Source organism: Rhineura floridana, chromosome 7, assembly GCF_030035675.1.
Source record: "Rhineura floridana isolate rRhiFlo1 chromosome 7, rRhiFlo1.hap2, whole genome shotgun sequence".
NCBI lineage: Eukaryota > Metazoa > Chordata > Lepidosauria > Squamata > Rhineuridae > Rhineura > Rhineura floridana.
In genome coordinates, this window is record NC_084486.1 from 85372535 (window position 1) to 85400389 (window position 27855).

Consider the following 27855-nt stretch of genomic DNA (forward strand, 5'->3'; position numbering starts at 1 on the left):
ATCATTTGCATGTTTATTGAATTCAGTGTGATTTACTCCTGTGCAATCATGCTTAGGATAGGTAAAACTGACTGGGGGGGAGGGAGGGAGGGCTGGAGTGGGCAGGGGAGGAGGAAGAAGGAAGAGGGGAGGGGAGGTGGAAGGGAGAGGAGAGGGGAAGGAGGGGAAAAGCAGGTCTGATCATTGGCATGCTTATTGAGTTCAATGGGATTTATTTCTATGCAATCATGTTTGAAAATGGAAATGGGCTGCCTTCAAGTCGATCCCCACCTATGGCGACCCTTTGAATAGGGTTTTCATGGTAAACGGTATTCAGAGGTGGTTTCACCATTGCCTTTCTCTGAGGCTGAGAGGCAGTGACTGGCCCAAGGTCACCCAGTCAGCTTCATGGCTGTGTGGGGATTCGAACCCTGGTCTCCCTGGTCATAAACCAACACTGACCCAGGAAGGGGGCAGGGAGAGGAGGGGGGGGAGATTGGGTGGGTGAGCACTGGGCAGAAGGGAAGCCCCTTTCCTTTCCAAAAGGAAAACATTCTGAACAGTATCATTCTTTTTCAGGGTTTTCCCCACCTTTTTATTCTACAGCAGGCACATGTAGCCTCCCACACAAATTTAAACCAAAGCTTTCCCTGGCCACATCCACACCAGGCCTTTATTTCACTTTGGACAGTCATGGCTTCTCTCAAAGAATCCTGGGAAGTGTAGTTAGTGAAGGGTGCTGAGAGTTGCTAGGAGATGCCCTGTTCCCCTCACAGACCTTCAATCAGAGTGGCTGACTATTAAACCAGTCTGGCCGCTGGAGCTCTCTCAGTGGAACAGGAGTCTCCTCTCAGCACCCTTCACAAACTACACTTCCCAGGATTCTCTGAGGGAATCCATGACTGTCTCAAGTGAAATCAAAGTCTGGTGTGGGTGTGGCCCCCTGATTAGGCAAGCCCAGCAGCTGTGAGTCTGGCTTTTAGAATTTTGACAGTTGGTTCTTACTGAGCATGCCCCGTGTTATCATAGGTTGCCAGCCAAAATTTATTAAATTAATTAAAAATCAGCCAGGCATTTTTTAAACTTGTAAACTGCAGAAGATGAAGGTCAGAGTATGGGGCAAGGTCAGTATTAGGATTACAGGTACTCTGTGAATATGGCTGATTTTTAATGAATTTCAACAGATTATGAGAACTCTCAGAGAAAAAAGTCCAAAAGGGCTCTGGGTTTTTTTTCTCTCTTTTTAGACTTTGAACTCTCTATTCTCTCTGACTGTTTTGTGTATCACCATGAAAATTGAGAGGGTTGTTAAGCAAGCGTTTCTGAGTTCAGGACTATAAGTTTTGTAAGGTTTTGTTTTGAAATGAGCTTATGAGAAGCATCAGAATGGCATGGGGGTATTTTCAATTTAACATTGCGGAATGTGAAAAACCCATGCTGGCTATAGTATACAGCCACTCTCGTGGCTGTATAATTCCTGCTCAGGGCTCAAGTTTAAATGTTAGACAAGTCCTGCCAAGGGTCTAAGGAAGAAAAGAGGTGGCAAGTTTGGGCACAAACCAGACCAAACATCTTCTTTGCAGGCAAATCCTGCCCTGAGGCACCCTTGGAAATTTAATTCAGGATCTCTTGATTATCAGGCGGGTGCTTTATCCACAGCATTGTAACAAACCCCTCACTTCAACCAGATAGCAATGGGCCTATCTACATCCCACCCTCACCCTGTGACTACATGGAAGCCACTTTAAATCATAGAGATTGTTCTGTGTGACACCATAAATGCTTGCAGAAAGGTTTGCAATGACATTGTGAAAAACGCTCAGCTTGGACCACAAGGCTGGGAAATTTGTGGCCTTCCAGATGTTGTTGGATTGCAGCTCACATCATCCCTGACCACAGACCATGTTGGCTGAGGCTGACAGGAATTCAACAACATCTAGAGGACCCTCTTGTATGGGGAGCTCCTCTACATGAATGGCTTACCACATAATAACAATTGACATGGTGAGAAATTCACAGCAGCTTCTTTATGGCTTCTCTAAGATGCAAGATCTCCTTCAGTGACATAAAGTTTCATTTGAGTATGAGTCTTGTGGCATGAAGTAGTCAAATGGAGGGTCTTATGACATCCCAGAGAAGCCTCTGCTCTGATCCTTGGATTTAATGAATAGGGCTAATTCCTTAGGGCACAAGAGGTCTGGGTTTCAAATTCCAGAGAAACCAGGCTCTCATCCCATCTCTACCTCACTTGGGACTTAGGCTAGTGATCCATCAAAGGACCATGTTACATTTTGTTCCGGCAGGTGTGTATGCTGATAACATGCAAATGGATGTTCCCTTGTAGAGATATGAAAATGATCTGAATACTTAGGGACCCACAGTGGTCATGGGCTGGGGAGCTGTGGCTTCCCTTGGGTTCCTAGGGTATGCCTATCAGGTGTTTGGAGGCACTAATTTCCACTCCATGTAAGGAACAGGTGTGTGAACACAGCAAACACCTACCAGCCTAAATTGTGAATTGATACTGATATTGTGTGTTCACAGCACTCTGAACTCTCTTCAGACCTAGGAGGGCAGGATTCCTAATGCTATGCTCTTTGATAAAGAAGCAGTAAGAGGCCTCTAGATTGACAGTATGCACCAGGAGCCTGGTCTTTAGTTTTTACCTGTGCAGTAGGAAAGCTGTCTATTGCTATTCTGAGAAGACTGTGGCATCCCTGCTCTTTGCTTGTGGTCCAGGAATGGGGTACCTGTAGCACTCCAGAAGTTGTTGGATTCCAACTTCCAACACTATTGGCCATGCTTGATGGGCAGATGGGAGTTGGAGTGCAGCAACATCTGGAGGGCCAGTGGTTCTGCACTGCTTTTCTAGCCCTTCTGGTCCCTGCCTTTTCTCACTCCATTCTCCTGTGTAGCCTTTGTTCATAGAAGCACCTGACTCTTGCCCCTCTCCACTCCTGATTCCAGATCGGCCTCAACTAGTGCTCAGGCTCCTGTCTCTGTTTCAGTCTTCTTCCAGAGTTATGTCATGCCATTACATGCCGGGTCTGCCTGCCCACTTTCCTTCAACTCTGGTCTTATGTCCACCCTGCTGTGACCTCAGCCTGTTTACTACTTACTTTAAGCTAACATGGCCATGCATCCTATTTTACAGAGCATACTCCTCTATTTGATGGTGTCCTCCATTTGAAGGGCTATTCAGTCATAAGAAAGGAGAACAGGAGGGGCTTTGAATTTGCCCAACAACAGTTCGCAGACTGACCAGGCACACAGGTCACCTGAGTTGCTTTCTGATGGGTGGTTATAGTGGGGCTGGTGTTCCTCATGCATGCAATTTTTTGTATGATGTCATTGGGATCAAATGCCAGCCAATATTTTCCTCCTATTTAACCTGAATTTACCCTTTGAAGGGAAAGTCCAATACATACACCCCCCAGTTGCCAATGACCCATATGTGATATCTCAATGACCCATCTACAATTGAATCCCCTATTTGGAAGCACCTCTGGTCACAATCTTTCCCCCTATGATGAGTTTATATTTACACGATACATTATTTCTAAATGTGCATCTATACAGATAAATAAGCTTGTGTGACTTAGGTGCAAATATGTGTTCTCTTTTGCCTTCTTTTTTAGTAATGTGTGGTTCTCCTTATTTTATATAAAATAAAGTAAATAATATATTTTATATAAAATAAAATAAAATCTAATAAATAAAATAAACATTTTGACAATGAGTAGCTACCATATTTCCTGATGATCCACATGCCTGACTTGAATTTGATAGGCTCTGGATGCTATCTTGGACCGACTTGCACTGTTGTTTCAACCCCTGCTTCGGCAGCAGAAGTTGTATTTGGCTCCTGGCATGTCCTAAAAAGGCTGCCTCTTCCCATCTCACCATTGTCTTTCTGATGATCTCCACTGAGAATGCCCTCTGAAGCATACCATCCATGCAGTAACTAAATAGCACTTTCCCAAATAACTCAGCTTTCATTTCCACATCTCTTCTTGCCAGCAAGCAGAAGGGGCACACTGGGAGTTTCTGGAGGCTCTGTGCTGTGGAATGTCTTGCTCCAAAAAAGTCAGGCACATTTGCCACCCAAGATCTCTGAGCTCCTTGCTAGACATGCCGAGTTCCAATTTAGAACTTCTAATAAAAATGTTTTTTCTGCCTAGAGGCTGCTTCCTAAGTAGATGGTGAACAAGGTGTCTAGTTACAATTGTGGTTTCTCAGCAGAGCACAGAGCCAGGAATAGAGAGGGAGGCTGCTGCTGGGCTTCATTTGGGGCCATTCAGCATGAAAACAAGTTTAGTGGCTCATCAGGCAGGCTCTGGTGGTAGTAGTACTGTGTGTGTGTGTGTCTGAGGGGCGGGAGAGAAGAGAGGGCTGGGATCAGGGGATCACGTTTCATTGTGATGTCACTGGTCCTCATTCCAAGCAGAGATGCAGACAGACTAATCCACTGAAAAAGGCAAAAATCATCCAGCTTAACCCGGTTGAAGGAAATATTCAGGACGACATTGGAAGGAACCGGTCACCAGGATTTTGAATCCGCCACAGACTTTGTCTAGTCTGAGAACAGGTAGGTACATCCACCACTGCACCAAAGCATAGGGAGCAGGGTTGCCAGATCAACAATACTGGATATTTTAGGACGGCATTATCTATTGTATATAGTCCACTAAGGAGCTGGAGATCTCTCAAAAGAAGGGATATTCATGGCAATTCAAGTCAGGTATATCCTTTAAGATAACGGAGGGGAAATAGTTGCATAGGGACCCCCTTTCAAATTGTGGTGCTTCCTGAAACTTACTGTCAAAGTTAAGCATGGTCCAGACCAACTGCTCAACTTCCTGACAATTCCTGAAATCTCAAGGTATCCTTTGCTGAAGCACTTGGAGTCAATTCTGGAAAAATGAGCATTTCAGACTTGGCTCCAAATTTTCAGTCACAAGAGATACATATCTTGGAATCATTTAAATACTGGTTGGATAAACATCTGTCATGTATGGGATGGATCCAAGGAATCCCATCTACAGGCGAAGCATGGAACAATTGGCCTCTGAAATTGCTGCTCCCTGTTTGTCTCTGTGGACTCTGATCCTGCTGTTATGCATCCTGACCCCCTGCGGTAAATTCTTCTAAAGCTGAAAGTACTGTAGCCAAAGTCTAGCAAAGTTCTGAATTTGCATGGTGAGAATAATGTTGTTATCAATTATTTGCCTGAGGGTGTTTGAAAACTGAGAAAAATCACTCATCCATTCTGATGCAGTGTATTTAGCTTCATACTGTGATTTACACAGGGGTGTAGTGATCCAGGGTCTCTGGGGTCTTAGACCCCTTACTTTTTTGATAGCAGGGTCCCAGCAGAGTTCCTGTGTCTCCAGCATCCCATGAGCCAATCAGCACGAAAGGGGAGTGTGTTAGCCACTGAGAAGAGTCTTCTAACTTGCTTCCTTATCCTTTGCAGCTGATTAGAACCAATCAGAGTGAAAGGAGGTGAGTCAGCCACAGAGAAGACTCTTCTTAGTAGCTAACACTCTTCCCTTTCATGCTTATTGGCTCCTAGGGATGTCTGTTGTTGTGGAAGAAGGCATTAACAAGGATCTCATTCTCAACCCCACAGCAAAAAAGGGCATGATGGTGGCTGTGACTATCATGAAGGAACCCTGCACTTCTTAATTTGCCACTACACTACTGGATTTACACCACAATCCTATGCACATTTACTCAGAAACAAGTCTCACTGTGTTTAGTGGAGCATACTTCCGGGTAAATGTGCATATGATTGCAGCCTTAACTTTGCAGCAAATGAGCTATCTGAGGGCCCTTCCTGACATCCTTTTTATTCCACATTCATGAGGATTTGTGCTCACGATGGTATTGGGGTGGCCATAAGCAATCCCTCTTTCAATACTATTTGCACCTGTGGAGCGGTCAGACTGCTTCATTTTCAATTAGCACATATTCTGTAATTTCCCACTGAAACCCCATGATATTTCATACCACAAAGGTTCTGTAGTTGTTTTGTTCCACTTTTGTTGTGCTATAGCTCCCACAGACAGCAATAATTTGCTAGCATTGGAGGAGCATCACAGAATAATGAACAAAGCAGAAGAAATGCACTACTAATGCACTATTATTGTCTCAAGGACATTTAGAATACACCCTCAATAAAACACCTGTCTGGAGGGGCCTTGAGTCTCTCCTCTAGAAACCCTGTATTATTATCATTAGAGTCCTAAGACCTAGTATGCTGGCAGAAGTGACATTTCCAGCTCACCAATAACAATTATTATCATCATGGTAGCCAGCCTAAAAGTCTGATACAAAATGTGCATGCCTGTGACTAGAAGGGAGGGGGGAGTAAAGGAGAACAATTCTGGGAAGGCTTAGCTGTCACAACATGGCCTTTAATGCCCAGGGCTGTACAGAGTATGTTTTCTATAAAACAATAGAATTCCTTCTGTTATGGATTAGTCTGATCTAAAACCCATGGAATTCTTTCTATACTGCTTGTCTGTCACTGTGAAAGTTGCTAACAGTGGTCATTAGTGCGTTTCTGTAATAACAGAGCTGGGTTTCTGTTTCCTAGATTAGACAAAAATTGCAGGTTGTCATGTTGGTCCATTAGAAAAAGTCTGGATGGGCAGAGAAATCTAGTGGAGATGGTACAAAGAGAAATGGAAATACTAGGTTCTGTTCCCAGACCCGAGGGGTGTGTGGCAGTGATGTAGAGCAGCCTAGAAAAGCTGGGTTCTTTTATTTAACACCAAGGATATGTCTGTTTGTCTAGTAGGCCAGAATAGATGGAAGGATGTCGGACCCTTGCTCCTGGAGGCAAGAGTCATGAAATAGACATTCGAATGGTGGATCAGAAGGAGCAAACGTTGGCGAGCCCTCTTTCTAGCTCTGATAGAAGCATTTTTTTTGGAGGCCACAATACAGGAATTTTGCTACATGGCAGTGTTGCACACCAATCATAGAATAATATGGGAAAAGCCATATTCAGTGATAGAGCATTTTCTTTGCATACAGAAGGCCCCAAGTTCAAACCCTGTCACCTCCAGGTAGGGCTGGGACAGCCTCTTTGCCTGAAACCCCGGAGAGCCGCTGCCAGTCAGTGTAGACAATACTGAGCTTACCAATGGATCTGACTCAGTATAAGGCAACTTCCGATGTTTCTATTAAATCCAAGGAATCAAAGAAAAACCATTTAGTCCAACCTTTACCATAAGAAGGACCACCGGTTATTCAGCAGCCCTTCTGCATTCCGGAAGGTAGTATGTCACTGCAAGTAACAGGTGCACTGCTTCAAGATGCAAAACAAATGGTCCTGGTGATTCAAGTGAGCAAGCCAAGGCCAATTCAGTTGTCAAGGCAACCCACACTCTCAGGGTCACCAGATAATTGCACTGGGAGGGGGATTTTTAATGAACCAAACTACGGTGATCAACCAAACCCACCCACCAAGTCTTTCCAAGGGAATTTGTTACTGAAGCACCGCTCTATGCCACCCAACATCCTTTCTCTAACTATTACATGGGAATGGGGTTGGCAGTGAAGATAAGAACAAAGGAAAATATCCTAGAGAGGGAGGGGAGACCTTCTTGACACTTAATTGGCTGCAAGTGACAGAAATAGCAATCACATCCCCTCACCCTTACCCAAGAGGCATTTCTTTCAGAACAACTGCTATCTGATACAATACAACAGATGTCCTTGTCTAAATAGCAGCCGCATGGCTGAAGTCAAACAGCCACTAAGATCTTAAACAAACTAGCCTAGAAAAATTATCATGGACAAGAATATTGCAGCACCAAGTGAATATTTTCCCAGCATGACTGCTCTCTCGATGACTTCTCAACCTTTGTTCCAAAAGGAAGCCTGTAAAATATACTTGAAAGGGAAGCCTGGGAATTAACATTCATAGCCTTATGGCAGAGAAAGGACAGTGGCTTAAATAGACTAGGGTTTGAGTTCCTGGCTTAGTACAATAGTCTATAACCACCTGGTAGCTATTAAATTTTTCTATGATACAATAGACTATTGTGAATAGACTATGATCTGAAATGATGGAACCTTGCATTTGCTATTACTCTGGATATGATACCTGAGATTTAACTGGCTTGCCATTCTGCCTGATGAAGTATCTTATAATTAGATATTGTATTGCTTTTCATGAATTTCATCCCTTAAGCTGATCAAGAACTCTGTAGTGGAGCTGATCCCTGCCCAAATATGGGCTTGTTGTAAATATTGATTAGTTGCTGCTGCTGCTGATAATGATAATAATGGGTTCTGTTCAAGAGATATGCAAATGGACTAAATTCTGGTGGTGGCATTGTTCTGCAAACAGTTGTGGAAGAGCTATCAGAACATTTTGAACAATGCAGAGTTGAGATTGTATAGACAAGATCTTGTACAATGCCTTGTGCTAGCAGAAGCACATTTCCAGTGCTTTATTTTCACATACAAAGCTGGGAAAAACCTTTAAACAAACTTTTCAAGCAGATACCTTTATCCAAGTCTACATATGTATTGGCATTGTTTTTAAGATGTTATGTTTTAAAGATGTTTTTATTGTTTTATCCTGTTGTTTGCTGCCCTGGGCTCCTTTTGGGAGGAAGCGTGGGATATAAAATATATAAATAAATAGAAACAAATTATGAATGGGAAAACTGCTTTTTAAAAAAAAAAAGTATTAAATCTGAGATGAGAAATGGTAAATCACATTATTAGTTCATTCTCTCTCATTCCCACAAAGTATCCTTTACTGTAAGAATAGCTGGTTACTTCAATTATATCATTTTCAAGTAACAGCACACATCAATGTACAAATCACCCTATGTGACACTACAAAATTGAGAAATGTTTCTTCTCAGTCTTTGAAATAAACACTGTCTCCTTATGACAAGTTGAAGAATAGCTGGTGAAAAGTGTTGCACCAAATATACACTGGTGGGGTTGGAATAGTTGGGGAGGGGTCACGGGAGGACCAGGAAATGGCTTGGATCTGAAGGATCCAAAGCTAGCCCACCCACCCCCTAATTGGGGAGATGTAGATGATCTCCTGAGCTGGTCTAAACCTTTCCATCTCCTTTACTGTGCATTGTTTCCAATGGGAGGGCAAATGTAAAAATAAACTTTAAAGCTTGGAAATGGATGAAGGAGAACAGATTAGAAGAGCCTAGTAGGGTATAGAAGAAGGCATATGAACTACTTTTGGTCCCTTGCCCCATGCCATAGGATTACCTTAGGCCGATACCCATTTTCCTGGGAGTAAGCCCCACTGAATTCAATGGGATTTACTTCTGATTAGGCATGCATAGGCCTAATGTTAAGCTTTAACACCATTATAGCCCGAACCTTTTGCATTTCATTTCCGTCTACCTTCATTTCTTACATTTCCCCCCTCTTTGCACCCTTGTGTATATCTGCCAACTTAGGATGGTATTATGTGGATCTGGTGACATGGATTCTAGTCTACAAAAGCTTATTCCATAATAAATGTATTAGTCTTTCACAAAACTGCCACAAAACTCTTTTGTTGTTTTTGCTGCAATTGGTTAATGTAGCTTCCCCTCTGGAAAGAATTTCTCAAATGATAATTTCAAAAACCAACCTTTGAGTAGCTCTAATATGGACGATAGACTCCCAGGAAGCCCCATTAATGACTTTTGTGGTGGTGGGACATCTGACATTTTCAGAAAGGAAACAGCAATATGTTATGCATTCTATTAGGTTTGGTTTAGTCAAGAAACAAATAGTCAAAAGGTTGAGAACATGTGTCTCCGTGGTCCATGGCATTGTACTGCAAAGTTCATATTGGGAAATACAATTCTCCAAAGAACCAGTTTGAAAGGGTGAACAATCTTTCCTATTGTGCACTCTGACTGCAACCTGCCCAAAACAAAACTATTTTAGCTCAAGTGTAAATAAGTGACCAAGCTTGGTGGCATTTCGGTTACATTTACTGTACAAATGCCAGCCTCTCATCTGAGTTCAGAAAGACAGTCACAATCAGTTTTGGAGTTGTCCATGGGAGGCAAAGACTTGTTGTTCCTCACAGAGTTTCATAGGAACATAGGAAGTTGCCTTATACAGAGTCAGACCATTGGTCCTTGTGATGTTCCTGCTTATAGTGTAAATATGGTAAGTGCTGTTTATATAGAAGACATATGGTAAGTGGAGTGAAAGAGGAGGGGGGAGTACATGAGCAGTAGAATGCTGGATGATTGGCTGAGCGTTTGAATGGCTGGGAGTATAAATGGAAGAATGACAGTTGAATCGGGGTGGATGTTGGGAGTGTGGAGAAAGAGGTGTTTGAGGGTGGATGTTGGGAGTGTGGAGAAAGAGGTGTTTGAGGGTGGAGGTCAGGAGTGTGGAGAAAGAGGGAGTTGGAGTTCTGATTAATAATAAGTGAAGTACAAAACAGGAATAGATGAAACCATACACTTGTGAAACATTCTAAAACTAATCTTGTTATTTCTGATATTTAATAAATACTTATTTGGTTTACCAAAGGCCTGATCCTTGGCTGGGGGATATACATACCATAAGGGAGGGCAAGGTAATTACCAAGGCTGAACAGAAACAGTATCTAATGGTGGCAGCGGTGAAGGGAGGAATAATAACAATTCAAGTATCCAGAGCAACCCAGAGTTGTATGCGTTATCTATAAAGATACAAGGGGGTTGGGAACAGCATAAGGACGCAGTCACAAAAGTAACCAGCTAGAGAGAGACTCAGGCAAAGTCTCTGGGAGTATTGGTTATAGGACGTGACTGGTGGTGCTGCCTAGCAGGGGGATCTAGTGAGATCTGTGCTAGAGCGGAGTGAGAAACCATATAAAGGATGGTCCGGACTGGTGGTATCCCTGGTGGTGCCTAGAGAAAGGCAGTAGCCACAAGCAGGTGGGAACCTGACAGGGAGAAGAAGGGAAGGGCGTCACATGTGGTGGCTGTAGTGGTGGGATACGAACAATAGATAGTCCCTAAAAGTGGTGTGGCTAAAAGAAATAACAAATAAAGATTACTTGTGAGAGTGACTGGCAAAGAGTGTGTGGCAAAGTGCGAGTGAACTCCTAAAAACATGGCTGAATATATAAAGATGAAAAGAGAGGAGCTGGTGGAGAAGTGGATAACATTCAATTTACCTCATGAGGGTAAAGGGGTAGATGAATTGCGAGTAACATTGATAGCATTCGCATCTGTTCAACAAAAACAACCTGTCAGAGAAGAGAACCCAGAAGGGTACTCAAGCAATCCCACTTATATAGAGTATTTGAGAGAGAAGTTAAAGTTGGAAACTGAGAGATTGAGGATGGAAGGTGTAGAGAAGGAAAAACAGCGGGAGTTGGAAATTGAGAGAATGAGAATGGATACTGAAAGGATGAGAATGGGGTTTGAGGAGAGGGAGAAGCAACGAGCATTGGATGCTGAGATACAGGTGGAAAAGTTAAAATTTGAAAGAGAGAAGTTTCATTTTGATGAAACAAGAAAGGACAGAAATGAAACCAAAATAAAGGTTACACCAAAAGATTTTGCGGTGTTTGAACCTGGACAAGACCCACAGATTTACCTCAACATCTTCGAAAAGGCAGCTCAGATGTGGGGGCTACCGGAGGATAAATATATGCAAGATTTATCAAATCTGATCAAAGGGGAATTGGCAGAGGTATACCAATATTTCCCCTCAGACAGGCCCGTCACATATGCCGAGTTTAAAGAGGCAGTGTACAAAAGATTCAGACTGGGACCTGACTACTTTAGGAAGTTATTTCGAAACTGTCAGATCCAAGCAGGGAGGTCTTTTGTTGAACTGGGAGCAAAATTGATGGACATATTTGGAAAGTGGATGGGAAGTGCCAAAGCTCAGTCAGTGGAAGAGGTGAAAAGCCTCATGATACTGGATCAATTATACCATCAGTTACCACCAGAAACAGGGCTCCTTGTCAAAGACCGTTCCCCTACATCTGTTCAAGAGGCCGCAGAGTTGGCAGATCACATATACATACCAGAAGGGAAGGCAAGGTAATTACCAAGGCTGAACAGAAACAGTATCTAATGGTGGCAGCGGTGAAGGGAGGAATAATAACAATTCAAGTATCCAGAGCAACCCAGAGTTGTATGCGTTATCTATAAAGATACAAGGGGGTTGGGAACAGCATAAGGACGCAGTCACAAAAGTAACCAGCTAGAGAGAGACTCAGGCAAAGTCTCTGGGAGTATTGGTTATAGGACGTGACTGGTGGTGCTGCCTAGCAGGGGGATCTAGTGAGATCTGTGCTAGAGCGGAGTGAGAAACCATATAAAGGATGGTCCGGACTGGTGGTATCCCTGGTGGTGCCTAGAGAAAGGCAGTAGCCACAAGCAGGTGGGAACCTGACAGGGAGAAGAAGGGAAGGGCGTCACAGTCCTCTAGGCCAGTATTGTCTACACAGACTGGCAGTAGCTCTCCAGGATTGGAGGCAGGGGACATTCCCAGCCATACCTGGAGATGCCAGGGATTGAACCTGGGACCTTCTGCATGCAAAGCAGATGCCAGAGCCACACCCCTTTCCAGAGCTTGGAAAAGTTACTTTTCTAAACTACAACTCCCATCAGCCCCAGCCAGCATGGCCACTGGATTGGGCTGATGGGAGTTGTAGTTCAAAAGAGTAACTTTTCCAAGCTCTGCCCCTTTCCCACCTCTCAGATTCATTCAGTTGTTGTCTCTGAATATGTCACCCTCTTCTGAATTCTATTTCTTTTTTGCAGGCACTGATGGCCTTGAAGAGAAGACAGTAGTGAATGCTGTTGAGGGCTCCAGTGTCCAAGGGATGGTTTTGGGCAGGAGTGATGAATGGATGCCAAGTTCCAGAGAGCTTGTGAGAATGTCTCGGCTTGCTCACTTAGCCTCCTTACAGGTCACCTTTCTTATGCTGTTTTTGTGCTGGGACGTACTCAGTCGAACCCTGCCTGTTGGTCCAGATTATTTGCAGCGTGGGTGGCAGAGGCTTCTGGAGGAGGGGGAAAGCTGTGTGGAATGTAGATTGGAAGAATGTCCTATACCACGTGGCTGTCTTGCTGGGGTGGTGCTGGATGCTTGTGACTGCTGTTGGGAGTGTGCCAATCTGGAGGGACAGATCTGTGACCTGGACAATACCAACCACTTTTATGGCAAGTGTGGGGATCACTTAGAGTGCCACCTTGATTCTGGGGACCTACGGCATGGTGAGGTGCCTGAGCCCCAGTGTACTTGCCAATCTACCCAGGCTCTCTGTGGTTCTGATGGCAAGACATATGCCCAAATCTGCAAATTTCAAGAGGTGCGCAACTCCCACCCAGAGGCTAATCTTACTGTGGCCCATGAAGGACCCTGTGAATCAGGTAAGGGTTTCATGTGTTATCTGTAAATATTCAGTGAAGCTGCAGCCTATGAGTAATGGGGAATTTGAAAATAGAAAAGATGCGGAGAAGGTTTTTCTCCACTTCATTATTCCAAGGAAACCGGGCATCTGGAAACTAAACAGACTGATAGCTTTAAGCTGGACAAAAGAGAAGTGGGGGATAGGTAAGGATGGGAGAGGAACTTGATTTAGTTCACATTTAACAGCAAACCTACCTAATTTGCACTTTCTAAAACAATATGCAAACCAAAACAGCCATCCTTTGAAATTTGCACTTCTTCGAAGTTTGTAATGCTGTTCGCCAGCCAAGTAATGTGTACAAATATGCATATACTAGATAGAGTAAATGGTGCATATAAATGCATATATGAGTGAAAATAATACAGAAAAATGCATTATATTAGACAAATTGCATAATGTATATTAGAAGAAATTTGCCTAAAATGCAGGTAAATTTCTATGAGGGCTTCTTTTTTTTAAAAAAAAATTCACAAACTGAAGTGGACATGTGGGGAACTGAAGAATGAAAAAGGGAGAGAAACTGAAATTGACATATTTGACCATCCCTAGACATAGGAGGTAAACTAGTTCAGACTATGTGTTTATCTAGCCCAGTATGGTGATTGGTGGAAGCTCTCCAGAGTCTTGGACAAATGTCTTTCCCATCACCTGCTATATGATCTTTTAAACTGGAGGTTAACTCTGGACCTGGGCCCTTCTGCATACAAAGCATGGTTCCGCCTGCAAAGACCAAGATCACAGGGTTTCCTCCCCACCCCCATGATCAATTAATTGAAGATAAGGCCTATATGGTTGTTCGTGGGCACATCCAGGTGATGACATCTTCAAAGTTTAGAGCGAACCTGTATATCTGGACAGAGGGATACTTTGCAGTGTTGTTGTTGTTACATTTATCACCTGCCTTCACCAGTAGGTCCCAAAGTGGGTCACAACAATATAAAATACATTGTTAACAACAGGTTAAAAGAAATTACATTCACAACTAGAGAAAGTCCTAATAATAATAATAAAATTTTATTTTTCAGTCGCCTATCTGTCTGGGTTAGGGACACTCTAGGCGACATACAACAGAATAAAACAGTACATATATACACTAGAAACAATCAAATTAAGCTAAAAACCATCCTTCAGTTCATATAGCGTAGAATTAATCTATCCCAGTCTTGTATGCCTGCCTGAAAAGCCAGGTCTTTAGGCCATGGCGAAAGCTTGACAAGGAGGGAGCATGTCGGAGATCAAGAGGGAGAGAGTTCCAGAGGGTGGGGGCCACAATTGAAAAAGCCCTGTCTCTGGTCCTCACCAGCCTAGCTGTTTTCACCGGTGGGACCGAGAGAAGGTCTTGCGAGGCTGATCTCATCAGGCGGCACACTCGGTGACTCTGGAGGTGGTCCTTCAGATATACTGGGCCGAAACCGTAAAGGGTTTTAAAGGTTAACACCAACACCTTGAATTGGGCCCAGTAAACAACTGGTAGCCAGTGAAGATCTAATAACACTGGAGTGATGTGATCCCAGCGGCGGCTATGCTTAATCAAGCGTGCCGCTGCATTCTGTACCAGTTGTAGTTTCCGGACCGTTTTCAAGGGTAACCCCACGTAGAGCGCATTGCAGTAGTCTAAGCGAGAGGAGACCAGGGCATGTATCACTCGTGGGAGCAGATGAACAGGAAGGTAGGGTCGCAGTCTCTGTATCAGATGTAATTGATACCAAGCTGCCCGGCTCACTGCTGTAATCTGAGCCTCCATGGACAGCTGGGAGTCAAGAATGACCCCAAGACTGTGGACCTGGTCCCTCAGGGGTAAACTCACCCCATTAAGCACCAGGTCAGTAATTCCTAACCTTCTTTTGTCTCCCACGAGCAACACCTCAGTCTTATCAGGGTTCAGCTTCAGCCTATTTTCTCCCATCCATCCACTTACGGATTCCAAGCACTTGGACATGGTGTTCACAGCCAACTCCGGTAAGGACTTAAATGAGAGATAGAGCTGAGTGTCATCTGCATACTGATGGCACTGCAGCCCAAAACTCCTGATGATGGCCCCCAGCGGTTTCATATAGATGTTGAATAGCATGGGAGAGAGGATAGAGCCCTGTGGCACTCCACAATGAAGAGGCCAAGGGTCTGAAACCTCATCTCCCAATGCCACCCGTTGCTGCCTATCCGAGAGATAGGAATGGAACCACTGCATAACAGCGCCTCCAATTCCTAATCCCTCTAGGCGGTTTAAAAGGATGCCGTGGTCAACGGTATCAAAAGCCGCTGAGAGATCCAGGAGGACAAGGAAGGTGTATTCACCCCTATCCAATGCCCTCCTCATATCATCTACCAGAGCGACCAAGGCTGTTTCCGTTCCATGACCAGTCCTGAAACCTGATTGGAATGGATCTAAGTAATCCATTTCCTCCAAGTGTGTATGTAACTGCGCAGCCACCACCCTCTCAATCACCTTGCCCAAGAATGGTAAATTAGAGACTGGGCGAAAGTTGTTTAACTCTTGGGGATCCAAGGACGGTTTTTTTAAGATGGGCTTTATTACCGCTTCCTTGAGGGCTGATGGCATTACACCCTCTTGTAAGGATGCATTCACCACCGCCTTGATCCCTTCGCTCAGTCTCTCTTTGCAGCTCATAATGAGCCACGAAGGTCAAGGATCAACCAGATGGGTGGTTGGCTTCACAGTACCGAGCACCTTGTCCACTTCCTCAGAGAGAAGAGGCTGAAACTGATCCCAACGGACCGGGATGCAACTGGCCGACTCTGGCCCACTTCCTGCCTCCACGGCTGGCGGAAGCATGCTCTTCAGGTGCTCGATTTTATCGGCAAAGTGTTTAGCAAAAATATCACAGGAGATTTTAGAATGTTCCATGGGTTCCTGAGCAACTGGACCGACCAGGCTTCGGACCACTTGGAACAATCTCCTGGGACAACATTCTGCCGACGCAATAGAGGCAGCAAAGAAATCTTTCTTTGATGCCTTTGTTGCCACCTGGTAGGCATCTATTGCTGCTCTAACCCGTGTCCGATCATCTTCAGTGCGAGATTTCCGCCACCGGCGCTCAAGTCATCTCACCTCCTGTCTCAGACCCCGCAACCGTGGCGTGTACCAGGGTGCAGTCTGAGTTCTATTCAGGGGGAGAGGACGTTTCGGCACCACGCGGTCCAGAGCCCTGGTGATCCCCTTATTCCACTCCATCACCAGGGATTCGACCGGGCATCCTTCAGTCAGCTCCATATCACCCAGTGCAGTCAGGAATCCTTTGGGCTCCATCAGGCGTCTGGGGCGGACCACCCTAATAGGTCCTTGTCCCCTGCAGAGGGCGTGTGGCATTGAGACATCCATATTCACCAGCTAGTGATCTGACCATGACATGGGGTTAGAAGAAATCGCCCCCATTTTCAGAACACTTCCCTCCCCTCCCGAGACAAATACAAGGTCGAGAGCATGACCGGCTACATGGGTAGGCCCTATATTATTAAGGTGCAGATCCCAGGAAGTCATGGTTTCCATGAAATCCTGAGGGGCTCCTGTGAGGACAGCCTCGGCGTGCACGTTGAAATCCCCCACCACCATAAAATTGGGGGAAAGCAGCCGCACGCTCGAGACCTAAGAATATCAATGGTACTGCCCAAATGCACAAGGAACAAAAATATATTTGCCTCATGCTGAAACGATGGCAAAGTTGCTGCCAGGTGGTGCTTCCTGGGGAAAGCATTCCCTAGACAGGAGCTACTACAGAAAGGATGCCATTAACTGATAATGTAATGTAATATTACACCAATAATGTAATATCAACAGGGAGGGAGGGAGGGAAGGAGGGAAGCAGACGGAACTGTAGTACTTACTTGTGGAATGGACACCCATCTCATGAAGAGTCCTTGACCACCACTTTCATGGCAAATTTGAAAAATCCCTGTTCAGAGTCCATCTAAATTATTTGACCATCTAGCCAAGCATGGTCTGCTCTAGCTTAGCAGCAACTCATGTCTCAGGCAGAGCTCTATCTATCCTACCCAACACTTGCTATCTGATCCTTTTTAAACTAGAGATGCTGGGGATCGAACCTGGGAACTTCTGTATGCAAAGTATATGCTCTACCACTGACCTATGGTCCCTCCCCATATATCCAACCTCAAAACAGGAGGAAGAGAGGGACTGGGATGCTTAAAACAAAGCCAAAGCATCTAACAGTAAAGCAGACTGATTAACAGCTGGCAGAAGGATGTCATGTTTTTGTAGCAACAGGAGGCAGAAGTGACATTCCCTAGGAAGCACTTCATTTAAATGAGTATGACAAAGGACTGGACCACCGTTTAGGGGCCAAGGGCTGTGGTTCACAGATGCTCCAGGATGATGCAAACATGTTCTTGACTAACAGCTGCTGGTGGGCATGGCAAAGGAGGACTATTTAGCTCAATCATAAAAAGTCTGCCTTTTTCTGAAAGGAAATAGGGAACATAGTGCAACAGTTGTGCTGAGCAATATGCTAATTTTTTATTATTGTGGTTGTGGTTGCTGCTGCAAAAATGCTAGTTGCTGAACAACAACAACAAAATTAAAATTCTGCAGGCTCTGCTAAAGGTAAATATCATATCATGTGATAAAAAGGATTACTTGGAAAATGCACAAAATGAGATCTCAGCTAGACAAAGCTGGGAGGACTCATCTAAAACATCTAGTATGAAAAGATGAACAAGTGTCTTCACATACAACCAAGACAGAGGTTATGCCCCATAGATCTCTTTTCATTTTTTCTAGAGCCCCACATAATATCTCCTCCATATGACATCTGGAATATCACTGGGCAAGATGTGATCTTTGGTTGTGAGGTCTTTGCATACCCCATGGCATCCATAGAATGGAGGAAGGAAGGACTGGATATGCTGCTTCCTGGAGATGATCCCCATATCTCAGTTCAGGTGAGCCAGAAGTTCTAGCAAGCACTCAAGATGGTGTTGTTTTGTTTATAAGGTGTGCCTGGAGAATAATTTTGTTTTACACATTACAGTCAGTTTCTTTGGCAGACCTGTTTTCCCTCCCTTTAGCAACTACCTCTTATTTTTAGGATTTTCTATCACTTCTGCTGCTAACTTTAGTCCTTCTGCCAGCCTAACCACAGATGGGCTGCTATGCTTCCAGTTGGGGAGCCAGCTGTAGAGACACAAGATAATTATTTGATTTCTCCATATGAGCTTTCACTGTCTTCAGAGTACGTCTCATTGCTGCTGAAAATGTGCATCCCCATATTTTCTTTTCCTTAGTTATTCTGACATTCAATTTTCTTCTCATTTTTACCCCGCTCCCCCGTTTATATGGAGTAATCTCACATAGTTATAATGACAGTTGTGAGTATTGCATACACTCTGGATAACCCTAACACAGAAGGCTCATCAAGTTATCTTCAGCAGGGTTAACAGACTTGGAGATCCATCCTAAAATAGAACTTGAGAGGCTGTAGGGCAGCCACTGTTATACCCTTCTATTTAAAGGGTGTGTAAGGAAGTCCTGGGAAACCTTTATAGAAACTACAAATCTTTATTATATGGAATGTTTGGGTGGGGCAAAAAACATGTCACTGCCAGATTAAGAAGCTTGGGTAGCTCCCATGTTATGGTAAGGGGAAAAAGTAGTGTAGTGCTTGTGATAGCATCTTCTATTTAGACTGAATTCCAGTCACTTTACTTGACTGCATTTTATTGCTGGACCACACATCAATTGTCCCTTTGACGACAAAACAAGGACACTGAAGTTGGTCCAAGGAAGGGAACGCAGGGATGAAACTGACAAATGAAAGTTGGCACCAGGAACAGCTTTTCTACAGGGAAAAGTTGAAACAATGGAATAATCTCCAGAGAGGAACTCCATTTGCTAGGAGTTAATTAAAAACAGTTTGAAAGAAACGCTACAGAATATTTCTTGCACAGAAAAATCTTCAGTGTGAGGGAAGGTAACCAGATGAGGCTACCAAGGTCCTAATGCACACCACTAAATTCCCATGTATCTATAGGACTTTAGGCTTCTCTCTTGAAAATGGGACACATTTTCAAGGATTCTCTCTTGAAAATGGGATTGAAATCCTAAGCAATGGGGAAGCAACAGGGAAGCAAACATGTGCAGGATTGTGTTGTAAATCGGTCAGTAGAGAGTAAAGAAACACTTACTGTTCTGCTGGTTCCATTGTGTCTCCACTTCTCTTTTCTGAAAGCGGATGCACATGATGCTAGTCAAACTCTGCCCCTTTTTCCTGTAAAACTTGGTTGGATCAGCTCAACTGCGTGTTTTTTTTTTAAATTCAGCTTCGAACAGATTTTGCAACTGATTGTCAGATCAACCTGCTGCCCCTCCAGGCATGGCCAATGAAAAGGCTTTGCTGTAGGTGACGTGTGCTCACAGCCTAAGTTTCACCACTGAATCTACAAGTCTGCTGGTCTGTGACTGCAAATTCTAGTCCAGCCTTTCCCAACCTTTGGGTCCCCAGATGTTGTTAGAATACAACTCCCATCAGCCGCAGCCACTTTGGCCAATGGTGAGGAATGATGGGAATTGTTGTCCGGCAACATCTGGGGACCCAAAGGCTGGGAAAGGCGCTTCTAGTCTATTGCATGGACTTTTATGGCTTTGCAAGAATGCTGAGAAAGAAACCCACTTTTCATTTTAAAAGTTTCTAGGCCTCATCTTTAAACTACAAAAGTATACAGATATAGTCTTCTAAAAGCTCAGAAATTAGAAGGGATATGAGTGGGATGTTTAGCAATAGAGAGTGAGGTTTTTGAGCCTTGTAGCTTCCAGGCTCAATCCATGGCAAGCAGTCCCTCTCCTTCTGACTCCACAGATCCTTTATTTTGTCCTCTTTTCTATTCTAGCCCGACCAAGACATTACAAATTCTGGAATTTGCTTCAGTGTTGCATTGCTATTAGATAAATGGAAACGGACTGCCTTCAAGTCGATCCTGACTTATGGCGACCTATGAATAGTAACATTTCACTTTGGATATGATTCAGTGCTCTTTCTGTGAAAAGAGAAAGAAAAATACAGGGTTTATGTATTCACTTTAAGAGATGAGCTGCTGTTTACCAAGGAGACTAAGAAACAAGAATAGTTTGTGGTCAATTTCCAGTCCTCTCTGATTTATGGTCTAAAAGAAAAAGAGAGAGTGTACCACACCAAAGCTTGCTACATCTGCAAGGAATTTGGATTGTTTTCCAGTTCGGGGGGGGAGTAACTTGGTATTTCACAACAGGCTGAGATGTCCTAGAGCATACCCAAGGACAAAATGCATATGCTGTGTCAATTGTAAAGTGTATGTGCATATAGAATTAGGTGGGTGCCTCTTTAAAAAACCCAGAGGTAGGCTGCATGTATTATGTATGTGTAACCAAACACACAAAAAATGGGCCTTTAGAATCTCCCATCTAAAGTAAGAACTAGCAATGTTGCTGTGTGTTTGTGTGCTAAATTTAGTTTAAAGCAGCACAACAGCAGCAGAGAGTAACAGTGGATGTTGAAATGTGAGTGTGCCAGCATGTGTGTGCGTTTACCTAAGAAAGCAGGCTTTTACCCTGCATCAGCATCAGTGAAACTTGAGACTTAGTAAAATAAGAAAAGCTACTTTATTTATAGAAATACATAGTAGATAGAAAAGCAAACCTAGTTCTAACTTAACTAAGTTCGAGGTGTAACACCCAGGTGTGGGAGTTACCCTCTTGGCTACTGGCTACGAGAGAGCAGAGACAAAAGGGTGTCTCCTCTCTCCCGTACAGTCAGAGAAGAAAGGAGTGGAAAGGGCAGAAGGAGGAGGGGCAGGTAAGCTTCCCTAAAGATGTAACATTCTAGTAGTTGGAAGGAAGTCAGTCAGAGCATCACAGGTAAAGCCTATCGATCTGGAGGACCCTAACTCTATCTCCCTTCTGGAACATAGACAAAAGAACAAAACAGGAGTTGCTCCTGCCCCACTTCCAACAATAGGGTGGAATCCAACAGTATTGGAATGGAACAGGTAGCTGGGCCAAGGAAGTGATAAATGCCTCTTTACGAGAGGGAGTGGTCCCGGGCTGTCTGAAAGAGGCAGTGGTGAGACCACTCCTGAAAAAGCCTTCCTTGGACCCAGACAATTTTAACAGCTACAGGCCAGTGGCGAATGTTCCATTCCTGGGCAAGGTCTTGGAACGGGTGGTTGCTGGCCAGCTCCAGGCGCTATTGGATGAAACTGATTATCTAGATCCATTTCAATCGGGTTTTAGGCCCGGTTTTGGCACTGAGACAGCCTTGGTCGCCCTGTACGATGACCTATGTCGGGAAAAAGACAGAGGGAGTGTAACTCTGTTGATTCTCCTTGATCTCTCAGCGGCTTTTGATACCATCGACCATGGTATCCTTCTGGAGAGGCTCGCGGAGTTGGGAGTTGGAGGTACTGCTTGGCAGTGGTTCCACTCCTACTTGGCGGGTCGTCTCCAGAAGGTAGTGCTTGGGGAACATTGCTCGACACCGCGGGCTCTCCAATATGGGGTCCCGCAGGGGTCAGTTTTGTCCCCCCTGCTTTTTAATATCTACATGAAGCCGTTGGGAGAGGTCATCAGGAGTTTTGGAGTGCGTTGTCATCAGTATGCTGATGACACGCAGCTCTACTTCTCCTTTTCATCTTTTTCAGGTGAGGCTGTCGATTTGCTGAACCGTTGCCTGGCCTCGACAATGGACTGGATGAGAGTTAACAAACTGAAGCTCAATCCAGACAAGACTGAGATGCTGTTGGTGGACGGGTTCTCTGATCGGATGGTGGATATATACCCTGTCCTGGACGGGGTTACACTCCCCCTAAAGGACCGGGTTCGTAGTCTGGGAGTCTTCTTCCCTCTCACTTGAGGCTCAAGTAGCCTCGGTGGTTAGGAATGCGTTTTACCAACTTCGGTTGGTAGCCCAGCTACGTCCCTATTTGAGTAAAGAGGACCTTACATCAGTGGTACATGCTCTGGTAACCTCACGTTTGGATTACTGTAATGCGCTTTACGTAGGGCTACCTTTGAAGACAGTTTGGAAGCTACAACTAGTGCAAAATGCGGCGGCCAGATTGCTGACAAGGACCAAGCGGTCCGAGCATATAACACCTGTTCTGGCCAGCTTGCACTGGTTGCCAATATGTTTCCGGGCTAGATTCAAAGTGTTGGTATTAACCTATAAAGCCTTATACGGTGCGGGACCACGATACCTTGCGGAACGCCTCTTCCGATATGAACCGGCCCGTGCACTACGTTCTGCTACGAAGGCCCTCCTCCGGGTTCCAACTCACAGGGAGGCCCGGAGGGTGATGACAAGATCTAGGGCCTTCTCAGTGGTGGCCCCCGAACTATGGAACAGTCTCCCTGAGGAAGTACGCCTGGCGCCGACTCTGCTCTCCTTCCGGCGCCAGGTCAAAACCTTCCTATTCTCTGAAGCATTTTAAGTTACACTGATTTAATTTTAAAAATGTTTATTGTGTTGGATTGTTGCTTGTATTTTAGTATTGTTTTGTTATTTATTGTATTTTTATGCTGTTTTATGTTCACCGCCCAGAGAGCTATTGCTAGTCGGGCGGTATATAAATTTAATAAATAAATAAATAAATAAAAGTATCCAAATATGTACAGAGATGAGGCTAGTTGTTTGCTTTGACCACTGGGATTAGGGAAACAGGAAAAGGATGTATACTATAGGAAACAAATGCCAAAGAAGAAATATATATGTCTCAAAGGTTATGGAGTCCTTTTTAGGTAAATTCAGTATGCATTTTGTCCTTGGATATGCTCTAGGACGTTCAGTCTAATTGGCCTGCTTAAGAACATGAAAATGAGGTAACAACCATTGCATTCCAGGTTTGTGGTTTTCTAATTAAAAAAAGATATCAAATATTACAGAGGTAGCATTGATAAATGAGAAGATGTGATTGTAGAAGAACATATAATTCAGAGACCACAGTAGCGCTTCTCCTGAATAGGAAGGCAAACAGAGCAATGTTTAAATTGGGCTTTGACTCTGTACTAACAATATCTTAGATATGCCTGCAGTAATTGGTTTACGATACTATCCAGATAACTCCCCATTGGAGACTTAAGCAGCTTTCAAGGAATAGCCAGCAATTCCCTTCCTGGAAATTTTTTTTTTTAAAATGTAATTGTGTCTCACAGCAGATCTGTTGATATTTCATTGCCTCTAGTTTAGGGGAGGCCCTCAGAAATATGAGGTGACCAGCTGGCTACAGATCCAAGCTGTCCGGGTAACTGATGAGGGAACTTACAGTTGCTTTGCAAGGAACAACGTTGGGCAAGTGGCAGCTCCAGCTAGCCTTGTGGTTCTCACTCCTGGTAAGTGATATTTTCCCCCTTATTCTTCAGGCTGATTCTTTATATTGACAGTTTAGGCCCAGCACACCAGAAATCCTTTGCTATGTGCACGAGCAGATCATCAGCTTTTTAGCCTTTCCCTCTTCTGAGCTATTCTTCAGGCAGCATCTGGTATCAGTGCTACTTAGCTATTTTGTAGTATTTCATATGTACTGTGTAAAGAACTGCACTGTGACTAAATTAAAAAAACCAAAATAGTTTATCCTTAACTACTGGCTATACCAACTGATTGATCCTTTATACCCAGTAAATTGCTGCTAATAATGTTTTCCAAATATAAGTAATCAAAAAATATGGAATATTGTTTCTTCAGCCGTACGAACTCAGCGCAGAACTGCACTGAGTAAAAGCATGGAAGCCAACAAATATGGCAGCTTTTTGTCCAGTTCCCTTAGATTAAGTCCTCATTACATCCAACATTTCCCCACTATGGAAAAAGAAGTGAAAAAATGCTAATGTAATGACATCAAGATACAAGTTTAGTTGAGCTACATGTTACAAAGCAGAGCCCAACAAGGGGCTGCCATTTTCAGTAGCAACCATGTGTTTCCTATAATGTTTAGTTCTTTTATAAGGCCACAGTTCTATACAGAGCTAAGCAGTCCCATGACGGAAGTCTTCTAGACCCTAGTTCTACTTTCTGCTCACTGTACCAGGATATCCCTCTTTAGCATTTTATTTAAAACATCTACAAATACAGTTAACATAATCCAGCAAATATTTCCTTAAGCATGCTATTGTTTGTGACATGAGTGCTTAGTTGATAACCCAAAGACAATCAAACATGTTAGATGTTTGACAGATTGTTTGTTTGACCTTAGCTGGCTCTACCGTTAGGCAGAGTGAGCCGGTTGTCCCAGGCAGTGAATGCTGAGATCTTTGATGGGACAGTGGTGGTAGTCATTCCATTTGAGCTTCCCCTGCAGCTATTCCTCTATTAGAGGACAGAACACTGTGTGCCATGTGGGCTGCCTTGAGTCTCCCTAAGCTTGTCTACTGCTCTTAGGTGAATTGGACAAGACTGTCCATTTGACATTGATGAAGAAAGATTCAACTGCCAGTCTGGTCAGCTTTTATACATGGAATGGGTATATGTGCTATCTTTTCCTCTGAGGTAGCAAAACTGAGTCTTGAGCCAGCCCTCCTCCTGGCTGCTTGGGAAAGGTGCAACATCCACTGTCCATTCTGCACAAGTGATTGTATATTGTCATGCTGGAAATGCAGGATCCTAGACAAATGTCTCCAGTAATGAAGGACAGGTAGTGAGGGATGCAAACTCTGTACAAGAACTAACTGTTTGCCTTGTGGTCTATACTTGCAGATCAAGTGAATATGACTGAATTGGCCCTGCCAAAGATGCCCAAACTAGGACCAGATGATGACATGGAGAGTGATGAGTCATATGACTATTACTGAAAGTGCATGTGTAGGGGAGCTGTCACAGGAAAGAGACATGTACATTCATTCCCGTTTGAGTATTTGCCTCCTCATCTACTGCAGTCCCAGACTTCTGGGATAGTATTGAGCCTTTATGCTGAAAATCGTCTATGACAGTTCTAATATCAGTTCATTTTGGGTGGGGAAGATAAATCTATTTAATCATTTGACCCATCCTTTTACTGGGTGAAGGGGACAGCAAACAAGTGGGAAGAGGGGATTGTTGTATTGTATTTAGTTGATCCCAGAGCAAATGGGCATTAAAAGGTACTTCAGTCACTCTCCAGAGTTTCTTTGATTATGCCTGACCACACTCATATAAACTTCCCCTTGGAGCAAATGGAAGCTTTTGTCCTTGCAAACAGCTGACACAAGAATCCTTAGTCCAGCACATGACCACATTTGGGGGGGAAGGCTTAAAATCACCTAACCACCCATGCCAGGGTCCCAATCCAGATTGTCCCCCAAAACACCTACAATTCACTTTTTAATTGCATGAATGACATTTTGTCTAGTTTGGTCTGAGACTGGCACTTCATCTAGGCAATTTGATGGCACAGCACACATTCTAGAGAAAAGATAAAAGTCATGAGATCCTTGTTATGAGAACTCAGCCTATCCTAAGGTCACTGGAAACAGGCTTAGTTGACCAGCTGGTATGTTTTAAAGTAGATTATACCATCCCAAGAAAGAAACTGCAGCAAGCATTTGCTAATGTGGTTTAAGATGATACCTTGTGTCCAGTGTGTTGTAAAACACATATGTGAATGGGATGAGAACAGGACACTGGCGAGGCCTTTGTTTTTACAGGTTTCGTGACTTTGGTTTTCCTTACTGAGTGAAAGAAGAATGCGTGTCATTCAAAAGATGCTTATCGACAGATTGCAGCTAAAGTCCCTTGTGCATAGTAGGACCTGTCAGTGTCTCCATAGTCCAAGGATGGGGAATCTCTGACACTCCAGATATTGTTGGACTACAACTCCCATCATCCCCAACCACTGTCCATGCTGGCTGATGTGAGTTGTAGTCCAACATCTGGAGGGCCACAAGTGTCCTACCACGCCATTGACCAAACTTGGAAGTGTGGATGTAACTGGATTGTACCCTGGCTGGATAGCAGGGATTTCAAGTGGATGCCTTTTGTAAATTCTTTTCTCTGAAAGCCTAGAAGTCAGAGTCAGACTCGCCCTATATGAAAAATCTACCGTATAATGTCCAAATATGCAAAAGGAGACCAAGACAGCCAAATATCGTCAAGAAACCCCTAAAATGAAACAAGCATGTTTACTGAGGTCAAGGGGAATGAGGTTTGGTGGATACTATAATGGAAGGGTGGATGCTGTTTACTCCCTTCCTTCTATGGCTGCTGGTCTAGGTGGGCTCCATAGGCTGCCACTATACCCCTTTATACTCCCTCAAACCCTGGATGGGAATGTTTTCCAGAGATCCTTGGCAAATACTTACTAGGGGCTGTAGAGATAGCATCCAGCTTATCCACTCTTTTCTGGGGAACAAAGTAGCTTGCTGTTCTCTTACCAATCCCACTCAACTTACAAGGGGAAGCAGAGAGAACATCCAATCTACCTGTCTCTCCCCAGGGATCAGTGTAGCCTGCTTTTCTCTGTCAAACCCCAACATGTAGCATGAACTGAGAGACTAGGTGCATGGGTGGCTGGGTGGATTTGAAGTTCCCTGAGAGCTTGGCACAAACACACCAAGACCCCAACAGACAAATTTTATGATATCTATTAAGAATAAAAAATAAAGGAAGAGGACAAAGGGATGAGGCAGAATGTTAGTTCCAGAAAATAAACAACCTTCTAGTTCAAGTCTTTCTATCCTATTATTAGCTATTTACACACAAGCTTTGGGTCTCCTTACATGTAAAGTAGTAGCTTTGATGGTCAAGCAGGATGAAGGATTTTGAGGGACCTAAACTGTAAGGCAACACTCCATTTTTAAGGGTTTTGGACCTAGGGAAGATTGACACCTTTTTGGGTGATGTCAATCATGCTGTAAATTGCCACCAGATTTCTCTATCTCTCTATAACATAGAGATCAGGGACGTTCATTGAGGCAGCTGGAGAGCCATCTGTTGGTTATGATTTAACTTGGATTCCTACATTGAGCAGGGGTTTGGACTCGATGGTCTTATAGGCCCCTTCCAACTCTACTATTGTATGATTCTATGATTACAGACACAACTTAGCTTGGTCTTGGTGAGTTACACAAGGCCTTGAAAGCAGAGCCAGTGTGAGGCAGTGGACTGTTGGATTTTGTCCTGTAAGAGCTGCATTACAATTCCTGTTCAGCCATCAACCTCACTGGGTGTTTTGGGGCTAGTTACTCTCTCTGTCTCTCTCAGGCTAACCTCCCTCACTGGACTGTTGTGAGGATAAAAAGTGGGGGTCCGTGTGTTCTCTCCTGAACATCTTGTAAGATAGGAGACCTAGTAGGAATCCTATACATTTTCTTTACTGTTAGCATGGATATGATAGCAGTGAATTATTTCCAGAATGGCTAAAAATCATAAATACCCAGTGCTTGCGCAACCGAGCAGTACTCCCTAACTGCTGCTCTCTAGATTTTCCCACTCAGAAATTCTTGTTTCTTCTGTCCCAGATGCTCTCCACATCCCAATTTTCTC

General features: G+C 44.0%; 1 protein-coding gene across 3 annotated transcripts in view; it reads left to right on the forward strand.

Annotated features, from left to right (window-relative positions):
* The window catches only part of KAZALD1 (Kazal type serine peptidase inhibitor domain 1), a 44386-nt gene extending 18926 nt beyond the window's left edge, over nucleotides 1-25460 (forward strand). For 2 of the 3 annotated variants that reach the window (XM_061634395.1, XM_061634396.1), the window contains exons 2-5: nucleotides 12747-13358; nucleotides 18156-18316; nucleotides 23585-23732; nucleotides 25093-25460. In XM_061634395.1, coding sequence (XP_061490379.1) covers nucleotides 12809-13358; nucleotides 18156-18316; nucleotides 23585-23732; nucleotides 25093-25187 — 954 coding nt within the window. In that variant the 5' untranslated portion in view covers nucleotides 12747-12808 and the 3' untranslated portion in view covers nucleotides 25188-25460. Of the gene's footprint in view, nucleotides 1-4427; nucleotides 4568-12746; nucleotides 13359-18155; nucleotides 18317-23584; nucleotides 23733-25092 lie in introns of those variants that run through there. The other variant, XM_061634394.1, reaches the window with a different exon arrangement.
* The last annotated feature ends 2395 nt before the right edge of the window (nucleotides 25461-27855 follow it).